The sequence below is a fragment of the Gallus gallus genome, chromosome 11 (assembly GCF_016699485.2).
Source record: "Gallus gallus isolate bGalGal1 chromosome 11, bGalGal1.mat.broiler.GRCg7b, whole genome shotgun sequence".
Lineage (NCBI taxonomy): Eukaryota > Metazoa > Chordata > Aves > Galliformes > Phasianidae > Gallus > Gallus gallus.
In genome coordinates, this window is record NC_052542.1 from 476403 (window position 1) to 493885 (window position 17483).

Sequence of the window (17483 nt, forward strand, 5' to 3'; positions counted from 1 at the left end):
GAGGCAGGCTGGGGAGAAGAGTAGGGGAGGAGATTCAGGCATGTAACACCGCGTTAAAAACAAAGTTACAAATCTTTTAATAAAATTCGTTATAAGTTACAGTTTCCTAGAGAACAGGCTCCAGTGTATAAAACCAGGAGACAGAGCTGGAGGAGCAGGGGAAGCACCGGCAGGAGCCTCTCCCCCCACAGGAAAGAAGAAAGAGGGACAGAAAGTTCTGACAGCCATTTATTAGGAAAAAAGAAGTCCCTATGAGTGGTCCAGTGGATGCAGAAAGACATCCGTCCGCGTCCCTCTGTTCCTCCACCCTCACCCCCAAAGGCAAACACGTATGACAAGTCCTAACGAAGTCATGTATGTCAGCACGTCCAGGCGGACCTCAAATCCATCTTCTGTGGCACAGGGTTACCTGCAGGGATGCAGAGAAGCCAGAGGACAACTTCCCCTCAGTACTGTTGCCCCCTGTGACTACGCCCCGCGCAGCGGCACAGTGTCCTGGCTCACATTTTTTGCAGCAAGCTAAAGGGGCCGGTCCCGCCCGCCTGGAGGGTAAGTCCTTTCTGCAGGGACAGGGCTCTTCACCCCACAGCAGGCTTTAGTGGGGAAGAAGCTGCAGTCCTTGGTGTGCTGCACAGGGAGCGGGCCTGGCCGCCAGAGCCAAGTGGCAAAGAACCAACGGCACGCGTGGGTGAAGAGGTGGCAGCAGGCCTGGAGCCCTGCACTCAGGGCAAGGTCAGCACACAGACACAGCGCTTGGCGGTGAGGTGAAGAGCTGAAACGAAGCTGCTCCGCAACAGGGACATTTTGCAGCCAGGTCCCCTCACGTTGCTCCACTCCAGTCTCCCACCTGCCCCTCCAGGCACTGCTTCTGGCCTGGCTTCAGGCCGGCCAGGCAGATCCGTGTTCCCTACTGTGCCGTGGGGAAGGGTGAACACGCAGAGAGGTGCAACCCAGCCAGACCGAGCGCAGAGGGGAGTTTGGCCACCTGTGTTTGCACGTGTGGAGGGGGCAGCTGTCACTCCAGCACAGCCATGAGGAGATGCAGTTCTCTGAAGGCACTACCGTGGCGGCCGCTGAGCCCGGATTTGTTCTTGACAATGTTGCTGATGTTTTTCAGCTGCTTGTAGCACAGCCTGCATTTATGGAGCCTGTGAAAACAGCAGACACAGCACGAATGCTTAGCCGCATGGGAGATGTGCCTGTTCCCAAAGTGCCCGAGATTCATCTCAAGCAGGAGAGAAAATGCAAGCCCTGCAAATGGCCTGACTGGAATGGGAGCGTGACTCTGCAGGAACAGCAGGTCTCCAGCCCGCATGCTGATGAAGCAGGAGAATGGCATCCTCACAAGGGCTCTTTCACGCCTATTTTCCCCTTTGGCAGTAAAGTCTGAGGAGGAAAGAGGTGCTGTTTCCGGAGAGCTGGTTCTCAGAGCAGAGCTACCCTGTGAATGAACTGGAAGCCCAAGGCCTAGCTGACAACTCCTGTGTTTTGTGAGGTGAAGGGTGCAGCCACTGGCTGGTTTTACTTCTGACACACTTGAGCTTTGTTTAGGTATGACTCAATACATAGAGACAGGGGGAAAAGCAGTCTTTGGCCTTTTCCTCAGAGGAGGAGGGGTTGGTATTTGCAGACAAAAGGAAAGGCATGCCTAGTCTAGTATCAAAACCTCGAGGAAAAGGAGCAAAGCTCAACTAGAGAGAGGCTGGTTTGAAAGGGAGCAAGTGGAGGTGTTAAGTGCTTACCTCTCCTCTCTGGTGATGTCCACTCCAACAGAAGGTGGTGCAGCAAGTATGTCGGTGATCAGTGGCAGGAATCTCTGAAGGATGAGTTTCAAGGAGGTGCAGCCCGTTTGCACATAACTGAAAAGCAAACAGAGAATCAGACCCCACCTGAACTTCATTCCTCTCCCACACACCCAGCTTGGGGGAGGGGGGGGTGGAGGGTGGGGGGCAACGTACTCAATCCCCTCCCTCCACCACTTGTAACCAGATAAGGAGAACAGTAAGTGTCAGTATAGTCTTAGTTGGAGCTGAGACCGACAAGCGAGCCTTTTCCCAAGGCGTACACCCTGCTAAGTGGGACTTTCCTGCTCAAGAGTAGACACGTCCTGCTGAGGACACCTGGCAGGATCCTCTCTCCCAGTAGGAAAGGATAGAAAACCCCATCTTAAGCAACATGCTGCCTTCCCACCTAAAGATGAGATTCAAAGCAGTCTTCTAAGTGGAACCAAGACTGCCGTGGGACTTCATTCCCCTTGTCCCAAGTTGACAGTTTCATTCTCATGAATGCACAGAGCCCACTGGGTCTACATCTATCTGACCCCTCCTGGCTCACAGCTGCCTTTACCTTACACCACCACACTTACACCAGACCTAAACATCCTGCTCCTAATGAGGACTTCCTGCCCACACATTCTTCCCATATCATTTCCTAACACTCACTTGGCCACTGCACTGTTATCTTCCAGGTGTTGTACCAGCATCATGCTGTATCTGCTGTGATTTTTCACAATTTTCTTCCAGCCACAAAAAGCCTCGTGGAGCCCTCCTATCAGCACCCACATCTTTCCCACAGAACACGCCATGTTCTTGTGGCCTCACCTTTCATATTTACTTTGGAGAAGTTTTTCTATTTGAGGCAGAACTACGGTGCATAAATCCAACTTCCAGAGAGATCTGAAAAGAAAAGTGTGTGTTTGCAAGGATGGAGCATGAGGCTTTCCAAAGCTGAGCTGACAGCAATGAAGTTTTCTGGCAGAAATGTTCAGGTAGCTGAGCCCAAGTCTACTGAGCAAGTTCACTAACTCCCCCTTGCGATAGAAAGCAGCAGGTTCTGACATTTAATTTACTCCCTGCAGAGTCACTATATGAAGCCCTTTGATTTTCCTTACGAGACATCATTTACCAACAGAAAAGGCCCTGTACAACTCCAGCAGTCACTGGCACTGCAGAGCTGGAGATGTGACCTCAAGCACATGTGACCTCAAGCCACGGCCAGCTGGACATGAGGCAGGTGCAGCACAGCACTCCTGACACAGCCAGACAGCTCTTTGGTATCCCGGAGATCCAGCACTCACGCAGTTTGGTTGACAATGTTCAAGAGGTCCACAACAACAGACAGGTCGTTGGTTGCTACCGCAGCGTCCACAGAGTTCTGAGAGAGAAGGAGAAGAAAACTATTGCAAAGTCTGAACTGGCTAGACTAGTGCAATAAATACCAAGTGCCACTTTTCAAACAACACGGTAGAAGAAATGGAGAGATTGTAGGTGAGAGAGGATAACCCTCTCCATGTTTCATTGTGACCTTTCAAGCCCAGCTGGGACATGGCAGCACTTTGCAACACACCCTGTGGCACAGACTCTGTAAGATCCCATCTTTTGTATGGGACAGTCCCACAGCAGCCAATGGAGCTGCTCAGCTGCTCCCCTCATGAACCTCAGGCTTCTCCACATCCTTGCCTTCATGTCACTGGTGCTCCATACAGCCCTCACAGTGTCCAGATTCTTGTGGCGGCTGGTGAGCACCATGCACACAGTCTTGTGGCCTTTCCTGATCTGGGACATGATTTCTTCATCCGTGAGTTCAGCCTGGCTTTGGTTTTTCAGAGCCTGAAAATACAGACACCACTAGAGGAGCAATAACAGAACAGGATGGTACAGAAAGGGGAAGAGCTTTCTCTGTCCTCGGTGAGAGTTGGTTTTGGTGTACTGAGGGCCAAGAGGCCTCCGAGATATAAGAGGTAATGACCGTCGTGAAATAATGCTGTATGTGTAATGGCACACAGCAATTTTCTAAATGAATCACTGTCTAGTATGCAGACTCATTCAGTGTCTTTGTCCCATCCCTTGTCCCCTGGTTTAATAACACATTCCTCAGGAGCATGGACCAACACTGCTGTGTTTGCATCAGCCTGCCACCACTCACACTGGGGGCTGGCTGGTCCAGCAGCCCTGAGGTGCTAACCCCACAGGAACTGCAAGTTGAAGCAGTTGGGAGGCAGGAGAGCAAGCTGGCAAGGGAAGCACCATGTAAGCAGGAGGGAAGGGAACATGTTCTTTGGCTGCTGTGTTCAGTGGTAATGACTGCAAGCTGCAGAAGGCACCTAAGAGACCCTTCTGCACCTACGAGAACACCCACTTTCTGATGCCACCAACACCAACAGAAACGTCTGACCAAAGATACTTACTGGTAGGAAGTCAGAGGCTTTCAGGCCAATGGGCTCGTTCCTGGCTGCAGGAATGACTGATGGCTCTGCTCTGGGCATAGGAGTTGAGGAAGCAATTGGTGGCCTCTGAAATGTCTCAGGCTGCGGGAGAAATTGGGACAGAAGTTCTAGCAGCAGGAATATGGCCCTAGTCTCATGCCTTCTTTCCCCTCAAAACAGTTTCCCATTTGCTGGTATGGGTTAGAAGGCAATAAAGTACACATCAGGATTCAACGCAGGTTTGCAAAGAACAGGCAGACACTCCAGCAGAAGTGCTGAGTGCTGTCACTGTTACCGGCTTCAAAAATTAGGGCAATGGGCCGTGCCCAGCCTGAAGGCAGAGAGAATTCTAAAGAAGCCAGAACAGCCTATCCTGTCTCCCAACAGCTGCTTGAGATTTTGGCTATCACAGTCTCAGTTTGAGTGCCTGCAGAAATGTAGCACCTGAGTTCTCTTCAGAGTGCCCTTACTTGAGATGAAAGAAGAAATATCATCATATGAGAAGCCAACAAAAGCAATACAGCCATCATCTGCTGAAGGCCTACCCTTCAAGTCTGCTGCTCAGATGAGACACGTGGATGGACAAAGAATGAAGCTGCACTTTTACTATTTTTTAAAAGAGGAATGAGCTTGATTAAAAATAGAAAAGTTTCTAGAATTCAGCAGTCTGTCACAGCAGGGGTGTGAAAAGCCATTAACAGATTATAATGTACGTACAAGCTCTTGCTTTGGCAGCGGGGTCTGGACTTCCACAGGTTGGTTAGGCTTCACTGCTTCCTTTGCAGTTATGGGCTCTATCAAGACAGAAAGAAGTGGGAAAGTAGAAATTGGTTGTTCCTCACAAGAGAAGCTTAGTGCAGACACTGTAAAGCTAGTCTACAATTAGTGATTACTGCAGACGTGCAACTCTCCCTGTTTTAAGGACTATTAACTCCATCCCCACCAAGCTGTTATTTTCAAACTCACCATCCTCTGGGGGGGCTGGAAAGGGCTCATTGATATGAGGAGGAGTTCGAGCTATGGAGGAAGAGAAAAGAAAATAAATGACGGAGCCATCCAAGGCTACAGATTAGTAATAGGTCAGCCTTGGAGCTGGGAGATCTCCAGCAGCTCCACTGATTAGGGCAATCTGTGATCCAGCAAGCAGTTGTCTTCTCCAGACCTTGACATTATTGTTGAATTTAGCCAAAGGCTTTTAGCCTTCATGGATGGGACAAAGCTGACTCGTGTAGCTCACTGCTGAAGAATTATGAAGCACAAGGCACTGTCACAGCAAATCACATTGGAAAAACATTCACCTCCAATTAAACTCATTTACAAAAGTAAATCAAAATAATGACTTCCTCATGAAGAGTATCTCATTTTCCTCATTAACAGAAAATGAGATATAGGCATTGCTCTGTGCCTCCTGAGCAACAATTATTGCTTTAACAAAACATTTTACCTTTCCTTCTTTAACAGAGGCCGCTGATTTTACACATATCAGAATTCTAAGCAAATAAAAGATCCCGTAATACAGTGATGCTACCTAACCAGGACAGGAAGGTTCCATGCTTACAATGGAGCTCTGGATTCTGGGCGAGATGTCAACCAGACATCACTGTATCCTAGTAAAGGGGTAACCTTTCAGAAGTTTACCAGTGTGCCTTGTGGTTCAGAGTCCAAGCATAGAACACTGAAGTCTTCTAAACTCTCTCAGGTCACAGGTGAAGCTGTTGTGGCAATACACCAAAGTTCGCTGCTGCTGAATCAGTTTAGTACCTACTGCTCTGAACTAGCCACATCACTCAAAAGCACAATAAGCCACGGTACTAACAGATGGCATTCCTGGGCTGGAAGATCTCTTTGTAATCCTCTGGGTTCTGGATCTCAGCCTTGGATTCCTTCTCATCCCGGTCCTCTTCACTGCTGGGACTGCGCCTCTCGCTCTCTGAACTGTGCTTCACTCTGATGTGAAACAAAGAGATGCTATTAGGGCCAGGTCCCACACGGACCCCCTCAGACAGAACAAAAGCACTAAGCTCCTTCTACGTTTCCTTACAATCTTGGAGTTACAACAAAGCAGATTTCCCTTACCTCTGAGGCTTGCTGCAGCTAGTTGAGGGTCTGTCATAGCTGCGACGAAGGGAGGACCCTGTGGGAGTGGGCTGAGCCAGAAGCTCGTTGTTCCTGAGCAGCCCATGAGGAACTGAACCTGACTTGGTGACTCTGCTGAGATCCACAACAAAGGAAGAGACTGTGCTTTGTGCAAAGGAAACTCCTATCTGCAGAGACAAAAGATCAAGGTAGTTCACTGAACAGCATGGACCGTGTCAGCCTTTCTGAGATCAGGCATGATGATGGAGTGACCCCGAGTGATGGTGCTTGAGAACGTGCCAACTCAGTGCTTTGGCTTTTTCAGTTGGAAACTGACAGCATTTCATAAGAGGCTGTGACAAAACATACGTTTTTATTCGGTATTGGTCAAGTTAAGCCCCCCTTCTTTCCTCCAGAAACCAAAGATGAAGTGGAGCACAAAGCTCCTGAACAAACAAACAAAAAAGCCCAGAAGCTTTGTCTAAGTGCAGGACAAACCGCATGGCCGCATGCAGTCTGACACAGCCTTACAGGTCAGGAGGCCTGCAAGCAGGCAGGAGGATTTATCTCATGTTTTGCAATGACCACCTCCCCAGCTCCTCACAAACGGTGCCTTACCAGCTGGTTGTGGCAGACAGATAAGTCAGCTACTTTTCCCCAGTTCACTACGACCACATCGAAACAGCGCTCTGGCTCCCAGCCGTACACACGCAGAGAATCCTGGAAGCCACCATACAAGCAGCAGCCATCTGGGTTGAAAAGAATACACCTGGGAGAAGGCAGATGGAGAATTTAGACACAACTTTCCAACGTCGCACACTCCCCAGGGCTGAATCCCTGACTTCACTGAACACCTCCAGCACTGCTCTCAGTAATTATCCCACTGATCTGGTGAACCAGTTCAAGTTTCTCTCCACAACTTTCCCTCTCATAAAATCTCCAGTCCCAACCCAGTTTTGGTCTCTGCCTGGCACCCTGCGGTAGGAATTTAATATACCTGACAGGAGTAGCCTCCTCTTCAATACAGCTCACAACGTGAAACTTCTCCAAGTCCCAGAAACGAATGGTCCTGTGCACAGGACAGAATAAAAATCATTGCTCATCTGTCTGGAAATCTGCCTTAGGATCAAGTATTAAAGTAACCCATCCAAAACTAGAACAACTTCCACTGTTTTGCATGCATGATGAACTGGCACAGAAGACCGGTGTAGCTAAGATCTAGAAATCCAGCCCGAGATGCTTAGAGGCTCTAGAAATATATAGGCTTTTAGAGCAGAACCAGAGCACCGCTCGTTATACACATAGGATTAGTGAGCCGCTTGAGCCCACTGCATTATTTTCTAGCACGGCAGAGAGCATCAGCAGTTTTGGATGAGAAGGTAAGAGCTCTATATTCTGTACATCATAGGTATGACATGCTGTTGGCTAGGTGACATGCTCTTGCAATGGTTTGAGTCGTGTGACATTCCTGCTTGTCATGTCCCTAAGAGGAAGGGCATCGGGAAAGGAAACTGTTATCAACAATTCCCTCTTTTCTCTTTCCCCTGTCTTTACCTGTCAGAGCTGCCAGAAGCCAAAAGGTATTCACTGGGATGGAATTCAACGACGTTGACTGGGCCAGAATGTCCTGTAAACTCAAACATTACCTTCCCAGCAGTCAGATCCCACAGCTGGAAGAAAGTAAGGACAGAGCCAGAAATTGATATGGTGTATCCAACTTAGTAAATTCTACTAATGAACAAGTACATTTATTTAGCAACTTTTGCTAAGATGACTCTTGCCATGTTTAGATATCACAATTCTACCATCACAAAAACCTGAATTTTCATGAGCATAGTGCTAACATATCTGTTGGACAAGGGCACTTCATCACGTGCGACTCATATTGGGATGCTCTGGGCCACTGGACATGATCCCCAATAAACACTTGTCCTGGCAAAGCCACAGAGCCCAGCCAGTTGCCTAACAAACAAAAGGGGCTATGAGTGACTGTTGCTAATGCCTGGTTAAACAAACCAACCAACCAACCAACCAGCAAGTGCAGTATTCCACATAATGTAAGGGAGATGTCATAATAAATTACCTTCACAGTGTGATCATCGGCAGCAGAGGCCAACCACTTGCCATCAGGACTAAACCGAAGACATCTCACTGCTTGTGTGTGGCTCTGCAACCAGAAAAACAAACAGAATTTTCCTGTTTTTTTTCTTTTTTTCTTCCTTTAGAGGGAATTCTGGCTTTTGTCTTTCAGTATAGAATCACAGAATCACAGGGTTAGAAAGGACCTACAAGATCATGTAGTCCAACTGTCCTTCTCTCACCATTACTACCACTAAGCTACTAAACCACATCTTGTAGCTCCTCATCCAGACGCCTCTCGAACACCGCCAGGGATGGAGACTCCACCACCTCCCCTGGGCAGCCATTCCAGCTCCTGACCACTCTTTGAGAGAAAAAGATTTTCCTTATGTCTAACCTAAACCTCCTCTGGTACAACTTGTGGCCATTTCCTTGGGTCGTGTTCCCCTGGGGGACACCACTTGTAATGGGTTGCCAACTGGACTTAACTCCATTAACTACTACCCGTTGGGCACGGCCCTCTAGCCAGTTCTTTACCTAGAAAATATGATACAGTGCAATGACATAAAATTGAGTAACTCTTTCACAGAGTCCACAACTCACAGAATATTATGCAAGACTAGACCCATCCACACTAAGTGGGCATAATTTCTCTCATCTAGACATTTCTTGCATTAGTGTAAGAGTAGTAAATACAGATCTGGTTGAACTAATGAGAATCAGATTTAAGCTAAACAGATTTCACTGTTAAGACAGATGAGCATGTCAATACATTGGCTTTTAAATGGGATTTATAAATAATAATATATAATTAATACATAGTTCTTCAGGTAAAAAAAAAGGCTCCATGAATAGAACCATGTCAGTTGTGGTGGAAATGTCAAGTCACAGCCTGAAGCAGTGATTGAGCACCTGGTGGGAAGGCAGGGCCAACGCAGGGGAGCTCAGGTGCAAGCAATGTACCTGAGTAACTGGAAGGGGTGGAGCCAGGATCCATCCCTTCCCAAACCTCATTTAAGGGTTGGCAGTGGAGATGAGGGTATCTCTTGCTGGGGATTCCTTCCTACCTGATGTTTTCCAAAGGTAAGCAGCTTGCTTGTGTGCTTCCCCCCTTCTCCTTCTCTCCCATTTCTGTGGTTGTTGTATTTGGGCTTGTTCTTATTTGCTGTAGCCAATGACTTTGCCACCCTGCTATTATAACCCCATTATAGCACTACGTCAGTGTAGTTGGGACTTCATGGTAATAGCAGTCACAGTATGAAGAAACACTTACTTGTGGATGTTCTCTATCTCTGACTGAAGCCAACTAGACTAAAGTACACTAATTCCTATGATATCCATTTTTGTGTTCCCATACAGTTCACAGAGGTCTCCAGAGCTTTATTAGACCACTTCACATGTGGACCTTATTTTTATATCAGGAAACTAGAAAGTTAGTTGCACCTCATCACTATAAGGTTTGCCCACAAGCCCTAGACAGAAGTCCTTCTCCTGATAATGAAGTGTTTTACCTTATACTTGAAGATGCAGCCTTTTCTTCGTACGTCCCAGAGCTACAAGGAGGAAAAGCAAACAAAATATGCTTAGAAAGGTACATGGTGTGTGGTTAGGGGTGCAAGAGCCCTGTCAAAACGTGTCACCAAGCTGATAACACAGTAGAATGAAATAACTGAAGGGGCTGCTAAACCCCTGCTTGCTCCAGCTACGTTTCCTAGCCTAATTTCCCAAGTAAGAATCACTTATGCGAGGTATTTCCTACTACAGAAGCTTTGTTGCTGCAGACAAATACCAGCCTGCTGAAGCAGGTGCACTCCACAGTGGTGAGTACATCTGTGCTTGCTGACACCAGTTCACAGCAGGCACCTAACCTGAGCCCTGTGGAACAAGCCACATTCCACAGCTGAGTAGTCACTCTCATGAGCTACCACTGTGAAGACACACGCATGAATTTCACAAGCACTCATAAATACACCTGCCCACACACATGCTAATGAAGATGTATGGCATCTACCAGCAGCTCAGTACAAGACACATTCTGGTGCTCTTCATAACAAAAAGGCTGCAAGTAAAGAGAGTAATCTCTAGAGGAAGGTAAGCTTTACCTTAATGTCTGTATCTAAAGAGCCAGATGCCACGAAACTTCCGTAAGGATGGAAATCAAGGCTGCAGATGTTTGCCTTGTGACCAAGTAACGTACGGAGAACTGGGAAAAGGAGAAGCAAAGCAGGGAGAAAGAATTAGGAGTATTCAGTACTTCATTTCATCCCAACAGCATGCGGGAGTTTAGCAAGACTGTTCTCACCACAAAATGAATGCTACGTATGGTTTAACTCATCTGTATGTATTATTCTACCAAAATGCCTCCAACTTTACTCTCACAATGCACAAAAACAGCGATAGGGGGCCCATGTTCATACATCTTAAAACCATTTGAGTTTGAGGGGATCTTTAAAGGTCATCTGATCCAACTCTTCTGCAATGAACAGGGAACATTCAGTGATCCTAGTGAAATCCCTGTCCTCAGGTATGGAAGCTATGAATAGTACTCAGCTGTGACCGATCTGAAAATAAAACTAAAAAGGTATGCTTAGAGGCAGCTGTCTGGCAGTGTGATCTTTTCACTCATTGCAAAGAGCAGAACAGTAGGGTGGGGTAGTTCCATCCAGGAAATGGAAGGGACACCATTCACCCTGTGGCTATTAGATGGCCCTTTTCAAGTGCTCTGCACAAGCCTGACTTCTACCTCTTATGTTGCAGTGTTTGCACCAGGCTCTTTCAGTGGCCCCTTATAGGAAGCATACCACAGACTGGGAATGGGCACTCAAAATAGGAGGCAAAGCAAATGACCCAGTGTTTGAGCAAGCCATCAACAAAGTAACGCTCTTGTAATTCTGGAAACCAGAAGGGACCCGTTGAACAGGTACATCTATCTTTGAGAGAGCACAGATGAGAGCAGAACTCAATGTAGAGAAGCAAAAGTTGCTCAGATAATGACAAGGGCAATCTCTCTCCACCACCAGTCATCTGGGACAATGTCATGGTTCCCCTGGTACCAATTAGCCAGACTTGGAATGCTCATTTGCACGTATGCTGGCCCATAGGCCTACTACTAACTTCAGCTAGATCAATTTCCCTGCACTGGTAGAGTCAAACTACGTTATAACTGAACTGATTCTAACTGTCTGAATGATAAAAGTGCTCTTTATTATCTATGATACCAGCTGTTTGCCTTATTTGCTCAGCCAAAGAAAGAAGATATAAGACTGTTTTCATTATGAGTACGAATCAAACTACAACATCCTCATGGAGAAACTGGCTGCTCATGGTTTGGATGAGCTGGGTGAAATACTGGCTGGATGGTTGGCCCCAAAGAGTTGTGGTCAGTGGAGTTAAATTCAGTTGGTGGCTAGTCACAAGCAGTGTCCCGCAGCGCTCAGTACTGGGTCCACTTCTATTTAACTCTTTATTAATGATCTTGATGAGGGGATTGAGTGTACCCTCAGTAAGTTTGCAGATGACACCAGGTTGGGAGAAAACGTTGATCTGCCTGAGGGGAGAAGGGCACTACAGAGGGACCTGGATAGACTGGATCGATGGGCCAAGGTTAACTGTATGAGTTTCAATAGGGCATGCAATAGTGTCAGGTCCTGCATTTTGGTCACAACAACCCCAGGCAACCCTACAGGCTTGGGGAGGAGTGGCTGGAAAGCTGCCTGATGGAAAGGGACCTTGGTGTACTGATGGACAGGTGGCTGAATATGAGCCAGCAGTGTGCCAAGGTGGCCAATGGCATCCTGGCTTGGATCAGGAGTGGTGTGGTGAGCAGGACTAGGGAAGTCATCCTGCCCCTGTACTCAACACTGGTGAGGCCTCACCTTGAGTGCTGTATTCAGTTTTGGGCACCTCAGTACAGAAAGGGCATGGAGATGTTGGAGCAGGTCCAAAGAAGGGCAACAAGGCTGGGGAAGGGCTTGGAGAATATGGCCTATGAGGAGAGACTGAAGGAACTGGGGCTGTTTGGTCTGGGAAAAGGAGGCTGAGGGGAGACCTTATTGCTCTCTTCCAATATCTGAAAGGTGCTTACAGCAGAGCGGGGTTCGTCTCTTCTCATTGGTGACAGGACGAGGGGAAATGGCCTCAAGTTGTGCCAGGGGAGGTTTAGGTTGGATATCAGGAAAAACTTCTTTACAGAAGGGGTTGTTAAGCACTGGAATGGGCTCCCCAGGGAGGTAGTTGTGTTGCCATCACTGAATGTGTTTAAAAACCATTTGGATGTGGTGCTCAGGGACACGATTTAGCAGAGAGTTGTTAGAGTTAGGGTAATACGGTCAGGTTGCAGTTAGACTTGATGATCTTTAAGGTCTTTTCCAACCTGAGTGATTCTATGATTCTACAAGAAGTATCGATTAATTTTACAGTATTTCTGCTGGAATCCACTCAAGGGATTCACAGCACTTTAGCAAGTTTGTTCTAGGACTTGACAAAAAGGCAATAAATAAAGTATGACTCAACAGTTGTCCTATAATGGATCAGAGCCTGATGAGTTTACAGCTTTTACAATTTAATAAAAATTAGGTCTTTGTCTATTTATGTGGGCACACAAGAGCAGAAGGGGAGAAAAACTGAATAAAAAAATTCCTCAAAATACACTGAAGAAAAAAGGAAAGATCGAACCTAAAAGTGAGAGCAAGAGGTCAGCAAGCAGGAGGTGCCTGGACTTGTGTAGAACCTAACAAATTTTCATCCTGATTTTAGAGTTAAGTGTATCCTTTTACTAAGGCTGAAATTCTTAAGCTGAGGCTATGAGTACGATTTGTATATGCCCCATTACTCCTGATGTGTAGAAAAACTTATCTGGAATACAGATTTCAGCCTCAGATGAAGTCAAAATCCTGTAAACTACTTCCTCAGCTCCATCTCCACAATAAATGCACAAATTTCTGCTTCAGCATGCACACAGAGCTCTACTGTTTCAAGTAGGAATTCCACAAATGCCCTCTAACAGTACTGGAAACTTAGACAAAAGCAATGCTGGGTGTTCCTTCTTATGTTAGGAATGCTGTGAGTTGGCATAAACATTGAGCACAAATATATTGCAAAAATACATGTATTAATAGAAAACTCATAGCAACGTACTTTTGGCAGCTTCCAGGTCCCAGACTCGAATGGACCCTGACTGGGACCCTGCAACAATGAGTTCTTCCTTTGCACTGATCTGTAGGCTCTCAATGGGTGTCGTGTGGCCTGTCAAGCTCTGCAATAAAGACCACAAGTTACAAGCAATGGTTGCTGACACAGATCTGGGCACTGTTTAAGTCCACAGTGGCATGGTTCACACTCAGCCGGAAACTATTTAGTTGGGACCAGCTGGTTGTGCCACTGCTCCTTTTTCCTCAGCTGCTACCAGTGTGGTAGAGCATCCTAAAGACCATCCCTGCAGCTAGCACTGTGCACATATCTTCTATGTTATCCCACTTGCTGGAACACTGACTAATTTTTCAAGGATGCATCAACAGAAACATGGACAGCTAAACATTATGTGCAGATGCCCAGATGAGGCTGACGCATCCTTATATTACAAGAATTATGCTATGCAAGCACAATGGCACTGTGCTTATTCTAAGTGGGTCACATAGGTCTTACAAACAGGTTACAAAATCAAAGCAAGCACAAAAGCAGGGCCACTCAAAACCTTCCCAAAAGCAAGGAGCCACGCATTGCTGCCAGCACTGGATGTCACAATGATAACACGGTGCTATCATTGAAATATTAATTTGAAGCAAGAGCTTATAATTGACATGTATGTGTTTTCTTTCATCCTTGAGCATCTGAAAGCTTACCAATTATCTAAGAATTCTGAGAAGGCTAGTATTTAATATCAATGTACACACTACTATTATAGGCCTTTTGCTCATCAATTAAGCAATATGATTATCCCCTGCTTTACCTCATCCTCACACAGGTCTTTTGAAACAGTTAAGCTAGCTCTGTGCCTCCACACAGGTAGAGAAGTTGGGGATGGCAACAGAAAGCCAACTGTTTTGATGGGGCTTTCTCTAGATTTCAAGCACACCTGCAGTGCTCCAGGGCTGTGACCCTCACTGTGCAGGGAGGGACAAACAGGAATCAAGCTCCAGTGCTACTCGCTGAGTTCCTTTTCTCACTCCTCCCCAAAGTGCAACCATCTCGAATCCCAACATTATCTCACAAGGTTCACTCTGCCTAGAGAAATCCTTCCATAATGCAGCATTATTTTGTTAATTAAACAAAGGATACTTGCTCAAGATACTTTTCCACAACACCCACTTGAAGGAAAAGTGATACAGTACAGACAGCTGTTAAACGTGCTGTAGTGGTAACCATACTCTTCCTAACGTGCTGTGCCCAGGGTTGCTCTTTCCCAGCCTATGGTCAAGTCAGCATTCAAGTCAGTATTCTAACTTTGTGCTGACAATGAGTGACTGTGGGACAGGTGGAAATGCATCTGGCTTGGGATGTTTCCTGCTAGGAGGACAGACTCCAAAATGCAAATTTGGCCCCTGTAGCTCACACTACAAGACGAGCTGTCCTCATACAAAACTGTAATTACCTGCAGCGCAGTCACAGAAGGCTCAATATTCATTATCTGAGAAAATACTAGTTCTGCTGGAGCAGAGAGCCATCCCTGATCCATCTCGGAACAGCAGCCTCACTGATCATCAAATTCTGTCCCAATCTTTTGCTAGCATCTGGCCACCTGGCTTTGCATTGATAAATTCTATTCACAAGTCCTACAGGCTACAACCCAACAATCTCCTCCCTCATTCCCCACCCTCCCTATCTGAGAATTACTGCTCCCCTCTCCAGGAAGCTGAAGCAGGCCCACTCTCACCATGACGCAGTTGGGCTTGTTAACTGACCACACGTTGACCCGACAGTCATCTCCTCCAGTTGCCAGCAGCCGGCCCGTGCTCTTCCCCAGGACTAATGAGGACACATTGCTGCTGTGAGCTACGATCTCCTCTGCAGAAAATGAAGCAAGCAGTTAGGACGGTCCACATTAAAGATTTTCCACCCCATCCCTCCCAAAGAGATAAAAAAAAAAAATCTTCTTGCTCCAGAAAGCCCTTCCAGTTTCCACCAGACAAGCCGCAGCAGCATGCAATTCAGATAAGAAGTCACACTATTATCTGGCTTCAAACGGTCCTTCTGGGCTCTGTCTGCTGCACTTAAGATGTTTGCTGGCCAAGCTTCACAACTCCAGTGCTCACGTGGCTTCCTAAAAGCATCTTCTCTCCCCAGCAGCAATGCAGTCGCTTTTAAAGACTGCAGCAATCTGCTCACAGAGGCCGCTTTTCCTTCCGCACAAGGTGGGTCTCAGTAAGCAGAGCTGCTTCAGAAGCTGCAATGATAAGCAGCAGACAGACTCCTAGAGAAAGGCCTCTAACCTGGAGAGCCATGTCCAACCCCAGAGGGACTCAGTGCAGTTTGTTACCTGACAGAGCAAAAAGCCAGACTCAGCAGAGGGAGAGGTGGAGCGGCCTCCCCTGCGCTTTGGTGCGGGCTGTGCTAAAGTGAAACTTAGCAATGCAGCGTGCCACTGCAACAGAGGAAGGATGGGCATGTATCTGGAGGGGCACAAAGAAGCAAACGTGGCTGATATGGAAAGACTGTTAAGAACTGGAGGGCTGATGGGAATGCTAGAGTTCCAGGAAACAAAGCCTTACAATACAAGCGTGGGGCAAAAGACGAGACGAGAGAGCGCTTTTGCACAGACATCATTTTTTATAATGGATTTTAAAATCCACCCAAATTTTTGGCAGGAGCTTTTGGCAGACATATTTACCAATTTCTTCCCCTGACCGCCCTCTTCTTTGAGAGTTTACTGCATTTGCAGGCCTAGTAGGTATGAAATTTGTTGTAAAAGGGCCGAGCAGTAATCAATTCAGCTCTCTTTGGGGTTGCTCTGGTGGGAAGGGCAATGTGACTGTGTAAAGCACACCACTAATCCAAAGGGCCATCAGACAGCTGCAGCAGTAATTACAGCTGCTTTGATCTCAGGCTCTGAGTGTTTTTCTGAAAGCAAAACTGCGCAACTTTCACTTCAGCTGGAGGAACACCTTTCAAATTACACAGGTAAATGGACTATAAACGAGATGAGCCAAGCTGAAAGTACGTGTGCTCTGTGTTGAAAGACCAATCTTCCTCAGGACAACGCTAAAGGAGGTGTGTGTGCAAAGAACCAAAGGCAACAAGCAGTACAATTAGTACTGAGAGACCAACTCACTTGTAAAAAAGGAAAGTACAGATGCTGAGCACTGCTGCTACCAATAGGAATGCATCAGCACTCTGTTTTTCCTCCTCCCTGTTTCATTCTTCCTAACAGAGTGGATGTTTAAGTGTCTCTGCTGAGGAACCAACCCCTGACCACAGGGCCGGGCTGTGGGCCCTCTCCTCCCCACCGGGGCCTTTTCTCAGGGGCACAACGACACTGTGCCCCCCACCAGCATCACAAACACTGAAGAGGATGCTGAGGGAGGGCAGAGCCCAGCACCACGAGCTCATGCCTAAGGCAGAGAAGGGAGATCCGGTACTGGCGGTTCCCATAACTGCAATTTCAGGCGGACAGCACATAAATCTGCTTTTCTGCCCCCCAGACAGGGGATGAGCGGATCACCTCGGTGCAGTGCCACCTCCCGGCCCCAACCGCCGGCCCAGGCCCGCTCGCAGCAGCCGGCTCCCCCGCGGCCCCCCACCTCCCGCCGCCACTCACGCAGCTTCCAGGCCGTCTTGGTGACGACGGCCGCTGCCATCTCCCGCCGCCGCCCGGCTCCACGCCTGGGCCTGGCTAGGGGCTCGACCCTCTCTGTTTCTTAGCAGGCAGCTCCCCCGCTACGATCCGCAGCTCCGCCGCCTCCGGGCCTCTCTTCACCGCCGATCCCCGCGGAACGGCCTGCGGGAGCCAGCAGACCCGCAGGGGTCACGTCCAGAAGGCCTCGGATGCCCCTACTTTCCCCTACCCGCACGTCCCCCCGGCGCCTGGCAACCGGGCCCTGGCAACCGCCGGCAACCGCTCCCACCAGCCAACCTCGGCCACGCCACGCCCCCGCCCGGCTTCCACCAATCAGAGCTGCCCTTGCTCCCC

At 47.8% G+C, this 17483-nt stretch overlaps 1 protein-coding gene across 4 annotated transcripts; it reads right to left on the reverse strand.

Annotated features, from left to right (window-relative positions):
* Positions 1–53: 53 nt before the first annotated feature.
* On the reverse strand, positions 54–17450 carry KATNB1 (katanin regulatory subunit B1). Of its 4 annotated transcripts, none has more exons than XM_015292293.4 (20): positions 17112–17450; positions 15231–15361; positions 13496–13613; positions 10462–10562; positions 9871–9912; positions 8364–8447; positions 7835–7950; positions 7278–7349; positions 6899–7049; positions 6281–6468; positions 6021–6151; positions 5171–5221; positions 4922–4998; positions 4187–4306; positions 3459–3608; positions 3077–3153; positions 2601–2675; positions 1743–1859; positions 986–1148; positions 54–409 (listed from the first exon to the last, which is right to left on the reverse strand). In XM_015292293.4, exons 1-19 carry the CDS (start codon positions 17149–17151, stop codon positions 1016–1018), a joined length of 1974 nt encoding a protein of 657 aa, XP_015147779.1. In that variant the 5' UTR covers positions 17152–17450; the 3' UTR covers positions 54–409; positions 986–1015. The 4 variants fall into 4 exon arrangements, with proteins under 4 accessions (XP_015147779.1, XP_040562962.1, XP_040562961.1 ...); XM_040707028.2 differs by having other exon boundaries at positions 6021–6154; XM_040707027.2 differs by having other exon boundaries at positions 54–1148; positions 6021–6154.
* Positions 17451–17483: the final 33 nt, after the last annotated feature.